Consider the following 19,857-nt stretch of genomic DNA (forward strand, 5'->3'; position numbering starts at 1 on the left):
TTTTATACAAGACACCTAGACTAGAGCAAGATAGAACTTGACTCTATGGCAACTTAGTGATGTCACCAATCTGTACTTGTAGATATCTTTTTCCAAATCCTCTCTGGCTCACTCTCCACACACCACCCTGGTTCCATTTTTGGTTAAATAATCTATGTGTCAGGGATCATGCTAACAGACTTTTTAAAATAAAATGACTACCCTCATCTCTGATCTCAGGAAGAAAATTAGTCTAGAAAGGTTTAAAATACATATTTGATATACATTTTAAATGATACACTGAATAAAAAAAGTGGCATGTCTTTAAACAGCAATCATTTTTAACTGATATTTGTCCAATGTATTTAGCATCTCACCTGTCCAGCAACAGCGGTAAAGTATGTCCACATGGGGTCTTCGGCTGAGGAGTAATTGTTCGAGTAAGCTGGGTGTCCAGGGTATCCACCAGGGAGCACCTGTGGTCCTGTTCCTGGCACTGGCTGTCCCATCTGCATCTGCATTCCTGGCATCTGACCAATAAAATTTCCAAACTAGAAGAGTGAAAAAGGAGGAAGTTATTATCACAAAATGCTACCTATTATCCACTAACATTGGTTTAAAAAGTAATATTTATGAGCAGTCCATTGCAGTGCAGAAACAGAGTTACCGAAAGCTTCCAAATTCACTATCACAAAAGCTGTTAGCTCCAAAATGCTAGATGTTCCATAATTGGATCTAATTCCATTCATTAACATGTTACCCAGAATTAAAAGAACTGTGAAAGAAAAAAAAATCTCTAGCCACTAAGAACTCAATCTAATAGATGAACATACATAATTTGAAAAAGTGTTTACCATAATCAACACTAAAATAAACAAAAATAAAATGTGTAAGAAAATTCATCTACAGAAAAACTAACAAGTAGTATAACTCAAGACACATACTTAGAAGAATGCATGGTAAAATACAATGAAACTGTGAATAAATCTAGGGAAACAGCGTAGGACTGAAATACCTGCTCCATCAAAAAAAAATTTTTTTTAAGGAAGAAATCAATGAACAGATCAATAAATTTATAATTCTAACCATGGTCCTTTTCAAAACTAAGAGTAACAACAAGAATACAAACAATAATAATAATACAGAGCTAATATTTCTGAGAGCTTTTTATATCCCAGGTACTACTGTTCTGAGTACTTTCCATCTATTATGTTATTTGATTTTCCAACAACCCTATGAGGTATAAAAGTACTATGTCCTTTTTGCAATTGAGGACCTGAAACTTCAGGAGGCTTCCTGAATTGGTTAAGGCCAGATAACTCGTAAGAAGTAGATCATGATTCAAAAATAGACAGTATGACCCAGAGGCTACCTACTATTTGTTTCCTGCTGTATCTGTGGTTCCTCTTTTCTTTTCAATTGGAACTTGGTACACATTATTAATAACTTTAAAAAGATAACTTTACTCAGTTGTGTTTTTTTTGTTTTTGTTTGTTTTTTTTTTAGTGTGAAGGAAGTATAAAGATAGTTCATTATTCCATTTTGGGTGTGTTTTTTCCTTTTTATTGAACTTATTGGGGTGACACTGGTTAACAAAATTATACAGGTTTCAGGTGCACAATTCTACAACACATCATCTGTACTCTGTACTTTGTATTTACCATCCCAAGAAAAGCTTCCATCCATTTATCCCCCCCATACCCTCCTCCACCTTCCTCCATCCCCCCACCTCTAACCCCGGGGAATTACCACATTGTGGTCTGTGTTCAAGAGTTTTTTCCCCTTTCTTTTTTGCTCAATCCCTCCACCCTCCTCCACACCTAGCTCCCTCGCCACAGCCAGTCAGCCTGGTGTCTGTCTGTGAGTCTGTCTCTATTTTGCTTGTTAGTTCATTTTGTTCATTAGATTCCAGAATCATATGGTACTTGAATGAAAATATTTTTCACTTACATTCTTTTTTTCATATAGTGTTGTCTTGAAATTTTTTTAAAATTACAGTTGGCATTTAATATCATATTAGTTTCAGGTGTACAGCGTAGTGCTTAGATATTTATATAACTTATGAAGTGATCTCCCAGATAAGTCTACTACCTGCAGACACCATATATAATTATTACAACATTATTGATTATATTCCCTATGCTGAACTTCACATTCCCATGACTATTTTGCAAATGCTAGTTTGTAACTTCACTTGTATTCTTTAAGGGTCAGTAGAGATTGCCAGAGGCAAAAAAGATTAAGATAAAGGGCAAAGAAGATAAAAGATAGAGACTTTTTGAGGTACTCTGAAAAGCCCTAGGCAGGGATGTGGTAAGAGCAAAAGTATGGAGGAACTGTGAAGAGTTCCAGGAAACTTCCTCAGGAGGTGGTCAAAACATATATAGATTCTGAAGCAATGAAGTACAAGAAAGGAAAGAGTAAGACAATATTAGCAAAAAAAAAAAAAAAAAATAGATGTGATTGTTTAAAAGTTGCTTCTTTGAAAAGAAGAGATGGACAGACCAGGCTGACAAATAGTAAAAGGGCCCTAGTAGGGCCGGCTCAGTGGACAGAGTATAGGCTTGGGGACTGAAGGGCCCCAGGTTCGATTCCCCTCCAGAGCATATATACCCGGGTTGTGGGCTCGATCCCCAGTAGGGGGCGTGCAGGAGGCAGCCAATCAATGAGTCTCTCATTGATGTTTCTATCACTCTCTCCCTTCCTCTCTGAAATCAATAAAAATATATTTTAAAAAAAGAAAAGGAGAGTATTTAACCACAAATAGAATTTAAATTTTAAAATATATATTAACAATGCTATGAATACCTTTTTACCAATATATTTGGAAAATGTAGATGAGATGGCCCTTCTAAAATTATAAATATTGACTCAAGGGAGAAAAAAATCTTCCTATTTCTTATAATGGCAAGCTAGGATAATTTAATCAAGCTTAGTAATGAAAATAATCCAAATGTTGCAAAAATATTATTTTTAAATCATCTTACCAATGGAAGGAAATTTCCAGGCCAATATCTGAGGACAAGTCTAAACCCTGAGGTGAACAGTTTAGCAAAACTCGTAAAGCTTTTGCTCTTTGGGCACGTAGAAATAACCTCCAAGGACAAGGAGTGAAAACAAGTGTTAGGGCATATCCAGGAAGTTAGGGCTTACTGGAGACCCTCACCACTGTAAGATTCACATCAGGAAGAAAAACTAAAAGTGTTTTATAAGAAACGAGGTCAAACTAAATCTAAGCATATTAGTGAAAAGCTAATGTTGAGGTGATGCCAAAAGATGACTATGAACCCTTTACTATAGCATCTCCATTTGTTCCTTAAGAGTTGAACACATTTTTTTAAACTAAAGTCAGGCAAGCTATAGTACATGAAGAATCTGACCTTATGAATAACCTTCTACCTCTCTTTCCTTCCTGACATGCAGCATTCACTGCCCCCCAATCCAAAAACATGAGAGCTGGTCGTGGTCAGAGTTCAGATGATTGAAAATTCTTTGCCGTCTCCCCTATGCAAGGCGGACTTTCTCCATCCCCTTGAATCTAAGCTGGGCCTGCGTCAGCTGTAACTGATAGAATACAGCAGAAATTGCACCAAAGTCCATTCCAGACTAAAGACTTCAAGAGGCACTTTCTGTTTCTCTCTTAGAACAAAGCCAGCATAAGGAAGCCCAAGACTCATGTAGAAGGACCCCCATGGAGAACTGGAGCTCCTAGTCATTAAGGCCAATCCATAAAAAATAGTTTTAAAAATTCATATTTCAAGTTGTCTTCTTGATAGTGTCCAATGAGTCAACACTGACTGTTACATAGTCAGAGTTATTATCTGGTAACGTGACTGAAGAACAGCTTGGACTTAAACGCTGATGGCAATGTCATTTTCACATTGTTTTGCACATTTTTGAATCCTTAATATTATCTTGGATTCCTAGTTTCTTCCCAGAAATTTTCAAACTACGGGTCCAGCTTGGAAGGGTTATTTTAGTTAAACTAGATTATAGAATCTGCAACGCCAGAGAACTATGTATGTATAAACTGTAATATATCACATTAAGCTAAAAGGAACAAACAAGTTGAGAAGCCAATGTCTCTACTTCATCCCTCAGTTTACTCCCTGTATTTTACATCAGTGTGAAAACTTTCAAACGCTCCCTTGACTAATGGTTGAAGAAGGCCTTACCTTCCTTATGCATCTTAAAGTAGAAGGTGCCAGGAGGAACTGAGGCCAGGTTTTCAACACTGCCATCTGACAGTGCTAAAACCTATATTAAATATTAGTAAAGCTCAATTTCTCTTTCTGGGTTAAAAACACGTACAATTAATATTAGAATTATATTATTGTCTACCAACAGCCCAATGGATTATCCCTCGTGCACATTTTAATACAAAGTGTGCTCCCCCACTTTGAAGATGACTGACATAAATACTGAAGGTTGTGCAACTTTCTGAGAAGAAAAAGCCAGCCAGCTAGCCACCAGGATACTGCACTTAAAATTTCCAACTCTCAAAGGTGATGCAAAATAAAGAGTTATGTAAGAAAAGAGTAACCCTTCCACTCCCAAAAAAGTGTAGAAGAACAGACTGCCCTTAGCAGAACAGTAAAGATTAGGAGACATTTAGCGCATCTTCATTTATTCTTAAGGATAGAAAATAAGTGGTCAAAAAATCCAGAAAGAGGATGTCTAGCAAACCTGAGTGACACATTGGGGGCGGGGCACAGCAGATGACTGGAACAAGAAAAGGGTGCTTTTCCCCGCGCCCTTCCAGGAAAGATGTTTCTAAAACCACATCACACTCTTGGCTACACAAGCACACGCCTCGGGGACCAGGACTAGGACTGCGGGCACAAGAGGCAGTGCAAGAGGCGGTGAAGATTCAGGGGCCGAAGGTGGCCCGGTCCCTCGGCACCGCCAGCAGGGGCGCCACACCCCGCAGAGCCGTGGCCGCGCGCAGAGGACAGCACTCACCCCTCCTCCGTATCCCGGATAGGCCATGGCGAGCGGATTCAGTGCCACCCCCGTTCCCCGTCACCCTTCGAGCCTGCGTCCGCCCTGCCGGTGAGAAGCGTAGGTGCAGGTACAAGGGCAAGTGCGGCTCAAAGGCTCACTCGCAGCGTCCTTTGCTTCCCCGAGACCGCCCACTGCCGGCACCCAGCCCCGCCCCACTCGGCTCCGATTGGCTGAGTCCCGCGCTTGGGGGCACGCCCCTTTCCGGAGTCTCAGTCCCACCCCTCTTGTCTCTGATTGGCTTCACGCGCCCAGCTCTTTCCTGCTCGGCTCCCATTGGCTCGCTCAGGTGTCGCGCTCTCCTCACTGAACCACGGAGCACACTGGCGCGGTTACCTCCACCCTCTTTGGAAAGGCTGACCCCCAAGTTTCTTCAAAAACCCCGGACCGGTCATTACTTCTTTTCACCACCGTTCTTGAGCCGGACTTCCAGATGCACATCTATGAATGTAAAACCGTGTAGAGTTACTCACATTTACTTTTGAATAGCGTTGATGTCACAATCAAAACTTTGAAACCCCTGCGCCAAGGGGAGTGCTTCTGAGCTAATGCCCACTGGATGTCAAATTTTACCAAAAGGTTATTTGTAGTTTGTTTAGTAGGTAAACAGTAACCAGAGTTGCCAGGTTTAGGAAATAAAAACATAGGAAATCCAGTTACATTTCGTTTTCTAGTAAACAGGGAATTGTTATAAATGTCTCAAATATTACATGATTTACATGATTAAATGTCTTCAGTCAGGCAAAAACGTAAATGCTCAATTCCTTGGTTTATTAAGTAATAGTAGTTGACAGTTCTGCTTTTCTCGGGAATTCAAATGAATTTTGTAGCCCCTGCTTTAAAACGACAAGACACACACAGTACAAGGACAGCTGTAGCTCTTGCTTAAAAACACAAGCAAAAGACCAGGATGACATAATTTTGAATTATTGCTGAATAAGACAACCACAAAAAATATTTTAAAAATACTTTTTTTTGCGGGGGGGGGAGGGAGTGTTAATTATTCACAGAGGAAATAAACCTTGCAAAGCTGAGTAACTATTGCTCAGCTACCCTACAGAGGAGGAACACGTTGAACCTTGTGAAACCTAATTTTATTAGGAAGCAGCAGAGCGAAAGGAAGATTGCCACTCTTACGAAAGTGTGTTAGTTCTTCTAACACACAAAAAAATACTTTAGTCAATAAGATTAAATTATTGGCACAAATAAGTGTAGAGGGGTGTGGTAAAACTTTTATGATAAGAGGAAAGAACACATGATTCATAAAAGTATGAAGTGATAAAGCAGGACAAAGCAAAACAAATTGTTGTAACATTTTATTCTAATTGATTAACTATATTCAAAAACTTAGAAAGCACCGAGGGTTTTATATTTACAAAGTCAGTCTAAATCTCTGGTCAGAACTTTTGTGCATCTTCTCTTCAGCACAGTAGCCTTATGGATGCGTTATATGTGTGTTATGGTGGGAGTCAAATCTCCATGGCCCTCTTGCATTTTGCAAGTTATAGTTTCCAAGATAGTAGTTCCTTCAAGGGCAGAGAGATGGTTGCAAGATGGCAAAGATCATCTCTCCCTCCATGTTAAAGTTTGGGTAAGTTTGTTATCAGGATTTTCCCAAGCGTGACATTTGTCCATTCTAATACACACCCAATGCTTGTGCAGCACCTGCCTAGCAGCTCCAATTTGCCTCCTAGAATTTGGGAGCCAGAGGAATCTAAGAGAATCTGAAGTGCATGCTCCCTATTGTGCTGTGAGCAGTCAAGTCCTTTGTCTCCTGTAGAGGAATCTCATGCCTTCTGTCAACTTCTATGAGACTGTAGCAGGCTACTTAGTAGCTTGCAAGTAGGATGAAATAACAGATCCTTCATAGTTCTTAGCACTTTATCTCTTAGACAAAGAGCTACCGAGAGTTCCTATTAAAGGGTAGCAGAATATGCCACTCCCCAATGTGCCACTTTCATATAATGATTTTTTTTTACTGAAAGCAATTAAAAAAAAATAAGAAAAACTTTCTGCTCTCCCGCTATTTGCCTAAAAGCAGGACATAAGTTTATAAAAGTGACCCTCCTCATACTGCAAGACAACATTAGAAATGGAGAAAGTAGAGACTTAAATCTACATAACAAATCTTGCACTTATTTATTCTGCTTTTCCTAGTAGCCTTCCTATAGTCTTCTCCACACTTTTTCTTTTCTCTTTAGCTGAAGATGGTATTTAAGATGAAGTTCTAATTCACCTCTGAGAGTTACTGACTTTTCCCTGGTTGTCTCTAATGTATACATGAGGATACATGTCAATAAACTTCTGAGGTTTTTCTCTTGTTAATCTTTTTTTTATTACAGAGATTGATCTCAATCCAGAACTCAAAAGAGTAAAGGGGAAATTATTTTACCTCTAGTACACTACCATATGAGATACAGAAAGGATTTTTGACACTCCAGTATGCAGTATCTCTCTCTCTCTAAACCTAGTATTTCAAATTAAAAATTTTGTAGCATAGGAATTCGAAAATTCAAATGAGTGTACAAAGAGTTTTTAAAAATATTAGTAATGAAAATTTGCCTCCATGATTCAGTTAGTATTATATGAACAATATAATTTTATAAAAATGTAGTGTATACAAACAATTTTAAATTGTACATTTTTCTTTTCAGAAAATACTTCATTATTATATGAAAATAACTATAGAGTGAATACTATATAACAGGAACTGTGTGTTGTGAGGAATCCTCAAAATAACTCCATCAGTTATATACTATTACTATCTCCTCTGTATAAATGCATAAACTAAGGTCAAGAGTTGTAATCACTTGCCCATAGTTGCATAGTTAATAGCAAAGCTGAGATTAAAGCCCAGGAAATTTGGCTGCAGAATGTGGTCTATTAAACAATGCATTTCTGCTTCCCTTATTAACCCCACCAAACTATTTCAAAATATAATAAAAATTATCCTATCTAATAAAAGAGAAACATGGTAATTAGCCATATGTCCGCTACCCTTCCCATTGGCTAATCAGGGCGATATGCAAATTAACTGCCAGCCAAGATGGCAGCCGGCAGCCAGGCAGCTTGAAGCGAACATGAGGCTTGCTTGCTTCAGTGACGGAGGACTCCAATGTTCCCCACCTGCCTTGCCGGCCTCTGAGCTTGCAGTTTGAAACATTGTTACAAATATAGAAGCTAAACAAAACCCCAGAAACCTGCTTTCAGCCTCCGGGATCTCAGAGCTGGAGTTGATACAGTGTTTCGATTATAGAACCCAAACAAACCAGATACCTGCTTTCAGCAGCGGAGGCCTCAGAGCTGGAGCCAGAGCTAAAGCTGGCCCAGAATAAAAAAAAAAGAAAAAGAGGAGCAGTTGGGAGCTTCAGTCACCCGCCAGCCTGAAAACATCCCTCAGCCCCTCACCCAGACTGGCCAGGCACCCCAGTGGAGACCCCCACCCTGAAGGGTGTGTGACCAGCTGCAAACAGCCATCATCCCCTCACCCAGGCTGGCCAGGCACCCCAGTGGGGACCCCCCCCTGATCCAGGACACCCTTCAGGGCAAACCAGCCGGCCCCCACCCGTGTACCAGGCCTCTACCCTATATAGTAAAAGGGTAATATGCCTCCCAGCACCAGGATCAGCAGAGCCGTGAGGCCTCCCACCAGGATGAGCGTGACAGGGTGCAGCGCCCCAACCCCCTGATCGGCCCTGCTCTGTGTGTGACAGGGGGCGGGGCCACAACCTCCCCATCCACCTTGCTCTGTTCATGACAGGGGAAAGCGCCCCAACCCCCTGATCAGCCCTGCTCTGTGCCTGATAGGGGGGAGCTCCCCAACCCCCTGATCTCACTGTGGCTCTGTGTGTGACAGGGTGTGGCGCCCCAACCCCCTGATGGGCCCTGCTCTGTGAGTGACAGGAGGAAATGCCCCAACTCCCTGATTGGCCCTGCTGTGTGTGTGACGGGGGGTGGTGCCGCAACCTCCCCATCGACCCTGCCTTGAGTGTGACAGAATTTCAGCTTCAGAGCAGAGCCTACCTATCTCATAGAAATAATTTCTATGTTCTATGCCAAATACTATAACAAGACATATAACTATACCCAGCTAATGAAAAACAACATTCATGGAGCTTATTTTATATCACTAAGAAAGTTTACTTAGATCAATAAATTTATTTATTCAACAAATATCGATTGAACATCCACAATGTAAAACTACTTTAGTGAAGAAAAATAAAACCCAGCAGTGGCATTGGGGAGATGCTCTTGCCCTGTTGGAGCTTATATTCTAACAGGAAGAACAGACAATAATAAGTAAAGATAGTAAGTACATTATGTAGTATGTTAGAAGATGATAAAAACTATGGAACAAGAGGAAAATAAAAATGGGTAGGGTTAGAGAGGTGACAGAGTAAGCTGCAGTACTAAACAGGATGCTGAAAGCAACCTCTTTATGAAGGTCAGGTTTGAGCAAAGACTTAAAGGACACGAATGAGTCAGACATGTAGTTATTAGACCTATAGGAAGAATATTCCAGGCAGAACTAGAGTTGTGGTCCTAAGGCAGAAGGCTGCTGACCTGTTTAAGAAACAGGAATGAGGTCAGTGCATCCGGTGTGGATTGAGCTAGAGTGGAAGTCATAAGAGTGGTTACAGTGCAGGAATATTGGAGCAGGTCAGTAGAGCTTTTATGGGTCATTGTAAATACTTTATTTTGTACTCTGCTGAGATAAGAAGACACTTAAAGGTTGGAGCCTTAGTGAGATATGGTATAACTTATTTTCAAAGGATCACTCTGTTGACAGGGGTTAGTGTAGAGGCAAGGGGAACTCTTAGCAACCTGTTGGTAATTTAGAAATGATGGTGACTTACCAGGGTGCTGCCATTAACATGGTAAGAAATGGTGAGATTATTTTCTATTTGTAAGATGGACCCTCAGGAATTACTGTTTGCTTTGGATCCGCCCTTTAATGACATGGTGACAAAGATTCTCTCCTTGACCAAACTTTAGCCAGGTTCTTCTGAGCTCGCTTCTTGATTAGGCCTTAACCCTCTCCTATAAGGGCTTGGACAAACACTCACATGGTTTCTGACAGCTCAAGGCTGCATTCCCAGGATGACCCTGGCTTCCTTAAAATGCCTACCTGACAAAACTCAAGGCTTCCAAAAGACTTTACTGTTTGTTCCAGCCAATGCCTGAAGACGGGGTCCTGTCTCCTGGTTTTTGTGAGAGGGTCGGAGCCTAACTTCAATACGCACCAGTTAGGAAACCCAGATGGGTTTCATAGGACTCAGCCCCTCTTCCTGATTTTTGTACCTTTTCACTCCCTCACTCTACAGAGCCCCAACTTGCCTTTCTGTTTTCCAGTTTCTCCCTTTAAAATACCTGATTTCCTCTATACAAATCAAAATTCAGTTCAGTTCACACACTGGACTCTTTTTATTAATATTATCATTTCCCTATTACTAATAGTATATTACCGATTAAAATCATCCTTATCACTTTAAGGTCTTTGTTTATCTTTGTCAATGGTGAAGAATGGAGGAATGTTTGGGATGGCCAAATCAAAAATCAATATGGGACATATTAGATTTGAGATGTCTATGAGGCTTGGTGACAATGTCAGGTAGGTTGTTGATCTAAGAGGCTAGCTAGGGTAAATAGTTTAGCTAGTAAGGGTGCCTACCAACCACCTGGCATCTGCATTTTGATGAACCTTGTTATTCTCCACTTGATACATATGCAGCACCTGTAGAGAAGCAGTAGAGAACTTAACGGAAGGTATTGCTCCAAAGTGGACCTAAAATGAAAATTAATTGCTAATGCTGGTAATAAAAGTGAAAGTGGCCAAAGAAATTACTGCCTCTTTGACATCATTGTTCATAAAAAGTAATGAATAGTAGTAGAAGTAGCTTTACGACCTAGTGCATTAAAAGTGTAACTTATTATATTTGCAAATGGTTCTGGCAATTTTTAAATCCATGTAGCTTGAGAAACTATACACAATGTCTCAGCCAGCTTGCTACCATAACAAAATACTGGAGATTGGGTGGCTTAAACTACAGACATTTATTTCTCACAGTTGTGGAGACTGAAAGTCTGAGATCAAGGTTTCAGCAAGGTCGGTATCTGGAGAGAACTCTCTTTGTGTTGCAAATGAACTAAATGGAAGAGAGCCTAGGAAAGGAATACTATAACCTCACTCTCATTCCTGCCTCTGATCTCCTGCCAGTGTTTCCATTGTCTGATCTCAGAAGCCAGAGGAAAGGGGAGTTTATGGATTACATCCATTAAGGTCAGCCTCCCAAGGAACAGGAGAATGTGGAGGAGAATGGAGCATGGATCTTCAGAGGCTAGTGGAAAATATCAAATACAAGGGGGGGGGGCGGGGGAAAGGAGTTCCCCAACGTACACTCACAATCCTGCCAAAATTTAACAACTCTTCAATTAGAGAGTCAACTTGCGTAATTTTTCTGTATGGCAAAATTCACATCCATTGTATAAAGTACATACAGAATAATTACACTGAATGGTGACTCTCTGTTTAATTAAATTCCAATACTTGATTGAGCAACTAGGCTATGTAGACAAAAGAGAGTGAGAGAGAACCTAGATTTTTATTCAGCCACCATGATTCCAACACAGACTTGAGCCACCCATTACAAGAAGCACTATGGCAACCAGCCCAGGGAAAAGGGATGGGAAGGTGGGAGAAAGGAGGATGTAACCTAGCAACAGAATCTTTAGGACACGGTTTGCTCATAAATTGCAGAAATGGTAGTTAGTGATATCAGAAAACATAATTAAATGAAGAAAAAGTACCAAAAAGGGATGAGTAGGCACATAGAAAATATCTGAGCAAGTGGGTAATAAATATCAAGTATTTAAATCTAAATTCCTGTGTAAAGTGTCTTTCTATACATTATTTTATGTAAATAAATGTGCACATAAAGTGAAAACTGTTTATAAGGAAACAAAACTGATCTCTATTAGAAAACCATGTGCCTAAAATATAGCCTTTTCAGTATAAAGTTGAAAATTAAATGATTATGATCTTAACTTTGAAAGGATGAAGTAAGCAAAACCTGTATCTTCAAGCTTACAAACCTGTCATAGTTTTTAGATCGCCTTTGATATTTCTCCTGACTGACATTTGGGAAACATTCATTAGAAAACTGTCAGCTAACCATATCATGTAAATTAATACCAATATCAGAGTTAGGAGAATTTCTCTTTATTAACTCCACTGATTTCATTCATTCACATATGCTCTCTATTTCAAAAAAATATGTTAACTGGTGAATTAACTATATTTTCTTTTTTTCTGTGTTCTTGATGATCTGGCATCTGGGGCCTGGCTGACTGGAAAGTTGCTGCCCGCCTTGGCCTGGTAGCTCGTTGGTTAGAACATCATCCTGATAAGCCAAGGTTGTTGGTTCAAACCCTGGTTAGGGAACATACAAGAATCAACCAATGAATTAATACATAAGTAAGTGGACAACAAATCAATGTCTCTCTCTCTCTCTCTCTCTCTCTCTCTCTCTCTCTCTCTCTCTCTCATCAATACAAATTTAGATAAATAAATAAATAAGAAATCTGCCTTAAAAAAAAAAAAGAGAGAGACTTCCCCTCTCATTACCTGCCAATTCTTAGAGAGCAAATGAATCACCAGGGAGTGTGCTCTTGCACAGGCAAACTATCCAATCCAGAGCCCACACCCTGAACTATATCTCTTCATTTTGGCTTACACTCCTCTGCACTACTCTCCCCAGCAGCAGATACCAGGCAACTATGGAGAGCCTGTATGCCCCAGAGTCTGCTGAACTTATGCAAATTAGCCAATTTTAACCCCCTTTACCTTGCCGTTCCCATGGAAACTAAAATAAAGCCTCTGGCCCATGCTTCCTCTTGATTCTTCTGCCTCCTGACTGACTCTAGTGTTTCCCCAAGATTTGGTGTGTCCCTCGTCTTGGACACAATAACAAACTGTTTTTTCATTGGCAGTCATCTTCTGAGCTATTGTCCGCATCATACTGGAATAATAAAACCTACATTTTAAAACAATTGGTTCTTCGTTATTGTCTATGCTGACTCATAGAAACTATGCAGTAAATATTTTAGAGGTAGATGCTTGACTCCAAGGAAGTTCATCTGTTGACTGTGTGATATTGGGCAACATAATACACCGTCTATGAATCTTGGGTCTTCCTTTGCACAATGGGGATATTCCCTACTAGAAAATCAATTAGTTCTCTTTATGTTTTCTGCTTTTATAAAATAGAATACTTTAAGTTTATACCTAATTATAGCCACGGTTTTTTTCTTCCCATTGAGACATATGGATTGCCTCTTTTTTCTGTTACCTGTCGAAAAATGTATAGTTGTACATAGTTACAATTTTACTTACTTGAAACCAAGCCAACCAGTTTGACATAGCTAAGATTTAACAGTAAAACTCCACAAGGTGGCGGCAGAGGCAACACCATCACCAGCGGGCCGCTGCGGCAGAGAAGAAAGAGCCTAAGGAAGAAAGCCGGGGGAGGCTTTCTCACCTAGTTCCTTTCTGGCAAGAGAGTGAGTGAATACCGCGGAATGTCTGACTGCCCTGGGCTGCTCTGTGTCTGAGGGCTCGCGGAGGAGCCATTGTGTCCTTAAGGTTTCAGGGAATGTAATGAGCCATAGACAGAGCTTGCCCACCCCTCCCAGAGAGGGCGGCCTAGCTTTTAGAATTCATTTTGTGATGAAGCTCAGGTGTTCTCTATAATTCACGGGGGCGTCCCACTAATATTAAATGTTAATATTATTTTTAATCCCTAATTAACAACATGCTGCATACGTACGTATACACAGGCAGTCTATTCCTGAAAAACGAAGCGTTTCTGAATTGTATAAAATTAGATTTCACTCAGCCCATGCTTACTGCCTTACTTACATTAATCAAACGATAAAAATCATCATACTTCATCTTGAAGTATCTTAAAGTAGATCATTTATAGTAATAAAGTAATTTAGACTCCGCTATAATTTTTTTAAAAAATCTATCTCATGGGGAAATATGTCCCTCTTGATATTTTTACTGCATTTGAGGGAGAAAGAATTGATGAAATGACCATTTGCGCTAAAGTTCTAAAATTTTGTACCAGTCCTAAGGGGGAAGAACTGTGCAAGCTCTCCTGGAGCTGTTAAATCTATGCACTCTCAACACAAATATGCATAGATGTGAAAATGTAACACAGATATACACATACATCCTAATTAGAAATTCAGAGGGAAAAAAATTAGTTCTTTAGGAGTAATTGAGATGCATTTTTATAAAAATATTTTCAAAGTGTTTTGAAGTATTATAACATTTAAATTTCTTTCATTTTAATTATAAATTTAAATTATACAATTTCATATATTTTATACAATGTGATATAATTTGGAGCCTCAATAAATCAGTCTGTCATCCTTTCATTCTTTTACCGATTTTACTCATGCATTCTTTCATTTATAACAATAGCACATAATAGAATTAAAGTTCCTTTCCAGCCCTAGCTGGGTTGGCTCAGTGGATAGAGTGTTGGCCTGTGGACTGAAGGGTCCCAGGTTCAGTTCCTGTCAAGGGCACATGCCTGGGTTGCAGGCTCGATCCCCAGTGTGGGGCATGCAAGAGTTAGCCGATCAATGATTCTCTCTCATCATTGATGTTTCTATCTCTCTCTCTCTCCCCCTTCTCTCTTCCCCTGTGAAATCAATAAAAATATATTAAAAAATAAAATGAAGTCCCTTTCCATCCCTCAACAATATGGAATACTGGTTCCAGAACTTGCCCAGCTTCTCTGATATTTATTTGATTCTATGAAAAATTGATGGGGTAAAGGCAGCAGACCATCCAAAACTCATATTGCTACTGGTTGGGCCTATATAAGTGTGAGATAGTCTGAGAAGGCTCAGATACAACAGTTCTAGTTTTGTAAGAATTCTTGCCAGGCTGGAGTGGCTCAGTGGGTTGAGCATTATTTTGTGCACCAGAAGGTTGCTGGTTTGATTTCTGTCAAGCCACATACATGGGTTGTGGGTTTGATCCCAAGTTTTTCTTTCTCTCCCTTTTCCTCTCTCTAAGCATATCCTCAGGTGAGGATTAAAAAAAACCCAAAATTTAACATGAATGATGTTCTGATCTCCTAGCACAGAGGTTTTCAAATATCTTCCCCAAAATATGGATCTCCAAAATATATAGCCAATCAAACTTGACCTGCTCTCTTCAGAGTTGAATTCAGGCCCAAAGCCTCCTAGCCCATTTAGCCTCTCCATCACCTTCTATAGTATCACTATGTTAAATTAAGTTTCCTCAAAGTAGTTAGAATTAGTCACCTCGGGCATAATAAACTTGCAGTTAACAATGGCTGTGCAGTTGAGTTTAATGTTGCATGGAATATGAATGTCCTGATAATCTTTCTTACTTCCCCCTTTATGGTTGGTAAAGTATGAGAAATTTCATTTATTTACTGTAAGCAAGACAGTATCCGTGATATAGGGCTTCCCTCTCTGTTGCTCTTTCTCTTTGCTAAACCATAGATTGGAGAACTATCAGGACCTGGGTAACAGTGAGGCATGAGATAAGTAAAAATTTTTTCAGTCACTCAGAGTCAGATTTCCTTGTTACTTTCTCTTTTCACAGACATTAGGTGACCTTTTTAGTTGAATTCATATGTCGTCAGTTTTTCCAAATATAAGTTAGAGATTTACATTCTGAAGTGTCCACGGTGTTACAGCCATGAAGATCTATATTTTCTATGATACATAATAGATTTCATTTGTTCTAAGCAAATATCTGACAATGCCCAGGTCAATGGATTTGGCAGATAAATGTTCCAAACTGCAGTATCATTTTTCATAAATAGTTGAAAATGTATGTTCATTTATATTATAGCTTTAGCTAAACTGAGCTAGTATGAATGATTCAGGAATAAGTCTAAAAAGCACAACTGAGTTTCCTAAAGCTTCCTGGTTAGACCAAGAAACTATCAACCTACTCGCTAAAATGTGTTTTCTAACCCCCAAATCACTAGTTTGGGTGCTTTCACAGCCACTGGTGGATATGTGCAGAGCAGTGAAAATTTGAGTCATCTGAATTGCATGTTCCCAGCTAAGGTTGAACAAGGTGATACTCTGCCTTTTAATTTCAGCTCTAATACTGTAAACACATGTCCTTTTCATGGTATATTTGCTGCCAAATTTTTTGCAGTTTTATGCTTTTTGTTGGTGGTTTTACTGTTTAAAAATGAATAGTTCTGAAGAGTTATCTAGTGTTTCTAAGCGCAGGAACACTGTGATGTACCTCACAGAGAGAATGTCAGCTAAGCTTCTTTCAGGTATGTGACAGTGTTGCTAACTATGAGTTCAATGTTAATGAATCAACATATATGAAATAAGGTGTCTTTAAACAGAAACACACATAGGAAAGCAGGATTATGAATGAATTGATTTTAGAAATATTGTGACCAGAAGCTTGTAGGAACCTATTTCTGATTTCTCCAGGAGCCATGGTTCAGTATTCTCTAATTCAGTGCTTCCCTACAACTTCATAGAACATAACAGCTGTGAGTAATGAGACTCCACTGTACTCTGAGTTGGCCCTCTGTGAGTGAAGGCCCTAATTTCTAGTTCTCAACTCTGGCTGAAGCGTGGAATCACAAGTGGAACTGACGGGAAAAATAACTGACATTAAAGTTCCGCTCACGGAGATTCTGACGCAATGAACAGGTGTATACGTCTTTCCATGTGAATCTAATATGGAGCTAGGCTTGCGATCATTTCCTAGCTTCCTTTGCTGCCACAAGAGAATTGAATGGCTGCGTTGGTTCTTCCTTTTGGGGATACTCTTCAGGGTAATGAGTGTGCACAAATAGGGAAACTACCTGGAGAACAAGTTTTCTAGCCTTCAGTGGACCATGTTTATATAATCATCTTTATATTTTAATATTTAAATAAAATGGCTGGAGCTCCTGTGACAAATACTGCCTTATTGTTAGAACTTAGATTTTTCACATGTTTTGAGCAAGTAGCACTTTATTTTAGGGGAGGTGGGCACAGTCCAGTTCCAGCCAATGAGATACAAGAAATTCAGCTGGGGGACTTCTGGGATATTTTTCACCTCAGTGTTGGAAGGAGGTAAGTGGGAGCATGGCAACCAACCAAATTTTAACTGAAGTTGAAGGAAGAAATGATGTTTGCAGCAGTTGCAGCACATTTTGGCAACCATGAGAGAAAAACCAAGAAAATTACAGAACATATCAGAGTTCTGACCTCAATGAATCACTGGCTCTTCTTAAGAGAGAAAAACCAATCCCTCTGGTTGGGCCACATTTAGTCAGGCATCCTTTGCCTTGCAACCAAAAGCATGTCTACTGAGAGGGCCCCTTCCATCCCACAGAGCATGGCAGGTCTGGCACAGCCCCTCAAATGTTAGAAGATCCCTAGAAGGCTATGCTCTCCTCGTCTCCCTTGGATGAAATTCTCAATCCAAACGTCTTTTCTCACTTTCTTCAGATTCACTTTCTTTCTGTGCAGCTCTGCTTCATAGCACGGGGCCACTACCTCCCTCTCCTCCTTTATTAACCTAAGCACCACAACACAAGCCTCTTATATTGTCAGACTTTTATGAAAGATCTGGAACTAAGAAAGGCCAGTACAACAAGTGCACTGCAGGAATAAACTTGTTATTTAATACTAGAAGCCCGGTGCACGAAATTCATGCATGGGGGTGGGGGGGAAGCCTGCATCCTCTCCAATCTGGGACCCCTTGAGGGATGTCCGACTGCTAGTTTAGGCCAGATCCCTAAACCAGCAGTCGGACATCCCTCTCACAATCCAGGACTGCTGGCTCCCAACCACTCGCCTGCCTGCCTTCCTGATTGCCCCTAACCACTTCTGCCTTCCAACCTGATCACCCCCTAACCACTCCTCTGCCAGCCTGATCAATGCCTAACTGCTCCCCTGATTTCCCCTAACTGCCCTCCCCTTCCAGCCCGGTCATCCCCAACTGCCCTCCCCTGCTGGCTCAGTTGCCGCTAACTGCCCTCCCCTGCTGGCCTGGTCACCCCTAACTGCTCTCCCCTTCCAGCCCAGTCTCCCCTTACTGCTCTCCCATGCCAGCCTGGTCACCCCCAACTGCCCTCCCCTGCAGGCCTGGTCAGCCCCAACTGCCCTCCCCTGCTGGCCTGGTCACCCCTAACTGCCCTCCCCTGCAGGCTTAGTCATCCCTAATTGCCCTCCCCTGCTGGCCAGATTGCCCACAACCACCCTCCCCTGCCAGTCATCTTGTGACGGCCATCTTTGACCACATGGGGGTGGCCATCTTGTGTGAGGGTGTGATGGTCAATTTGCATATTAGCTCTTTATTATATGGGATTAGGAACTGTTGCCCAAATATCCTGGCTATCCCTGCCACAAGGAAGTTCTCACAGGCTCTTCCTCCCCTTGGCATGTTAACAGGATCCCCCTACAGAGAACTCTTCCTTAGAGATCCCTTCTCTACAGTTGAGACCATTTCAGCTCACTCTCTGTTGAACAAATGGAGTGTGTGTATGCATGCACACACATAATGAAGTATTGATGGGAAATACACTTAAAATATTAAAAATGCCCATCTCTGGATGATGGAATAACTTAGTAATTTATAAATCTTCTTCAATATTATCTGATATCCTGCCTGAAATGTCTACAGGATAAACTTTTTTTTAAATAACAAAATAATTTTTTAGAAATATTCAATACAAGAACGTGTCTGGACACCATGTCTGACAATAGGATACAAAATATATTCAGGTTCCATGTTTGACTTACTGACATTTGTCATACAGCAATAATAATACCAGAGTCTTGGCATGTTCTAGTACTTCCAAGATTAAATGCTGAATTACCCATTTCTTTCCAGAGTTCTCTCTCCTTTCACCTGCACAGCTTCCTCTTTCATTCTTCATAACCTTGCTCTTCACACTCATCACAATCTCTGGCGTTTAAGAGGTTCTCTAGAGTGTGGTCTTCAAGTAGTTTGTTCTCGATGCCTACCAGTAAAAATATTTGAACATGAGCCTTAATAAATATTTGTCTATTTATTTAGAAAATCTTTGCATGTACAACTATAACAACAACATAAAATACAAATAAACATTAAAAACTAAGGAATCAGATGAAGATGAAAGAAGATTTTTAAATGTAATTGATATAATTTAGTGCATTAATCATAAAAAATATTATAAATTGATAGTGCTTTGTTATTTTTTAAAATTTTAGTTCCAGCCTTTGTGATTTAGCAATTCAAAAGTTTGGTTCGGTTTATCCCAATATTTGATTTCAATAACTCATTCTACAGCACGCCTACTCCTACTCCAAAACTTTGTCAGTAATAATATTTCAGAGGTTAAATAAAAATATATAATTAATTCTACAGGGTGAGTACTCAGAAGTAGAACAGGCACCCCCTCAATCCGGATGGACACAGGTTGAGAGACCTAACACCAAATTGTCTACCAGCTAAACGTCAACCTGGGTTTCAAGGCAAAGATAATGGCACTACATTTTACTCTGGGTTTCAAGGCAAAGATAATGGCACTACATTTTACTCTGGGTTTCAAGGCAAAGATAATGGCACTACATTTTACTCTGGGTTTCAAGGCAAAGATAATGGCACTACATTTTACTGTAGTTTGCTCTTAAGCACTTATTTTAAATTAAGTCAAAGAAGTGCCTTTGAGGCCAAGCAGCGCCTTTGAGGTAAAGATGCTGTTTTCACAAAAACATGTGCAAATAACTGTTTTTGAAGAGACTTAATCTGTGGAGGAAGCATTTGGAAAAATGGATATTTGGGAAAATTTTCCATTGATACTTGATTTTTGGGGGTGGGGT

General features: G+C 40.1%; 1 protein-coding gene across 2 annotated transcripts in view; it reads right to left on the bottom strand.

The window, feature by feature from the left end:
• The window catches only part of GCA (grancalcin), a 35,887-nt gene that overhangs the window by 11,953 nt on the left and 4,077 nt on the right, over positions 1–19,857 (bottom strand). Inside the window, exons 4-5 of one of the 2 annotated variants that reach the window (XM_059704260.1) lie at positions 18,873–19,016; positions 357–530 (exon numbers count right to left, since the gene is read on the bottom strand). In XM_059704260.1, coding sequence (XP_059560243.1) covers positions 357–530; positions 18,873–18,953 — 255 coding nt within the window. In that variant the 5' untranslated portion in view covers positions 18,954–19,016. Of the gene's footprint in view, positions 1–356; positions 531–4,941; positions 5,105–18,872; positions 19,017–19,857 lie in introns of those variants that run through there. The other variant, XM_059704261.1, reaches the window with a different exon arrangement.

This window comes from Myotis daubentonii, chromosome 7 (genome assembly GCF_963259705.1).
Source record: "Myotis daubentonii chromosome 7, mMyoDau2.1, whole genome shotgun sequence".
Classification (NCBI taxonomy): Eukaryota; Metazoa; Chordata; class Mammalia; order Chiroptera; family Vespertilionidae; genus Myotis; species Myotis daubentonii.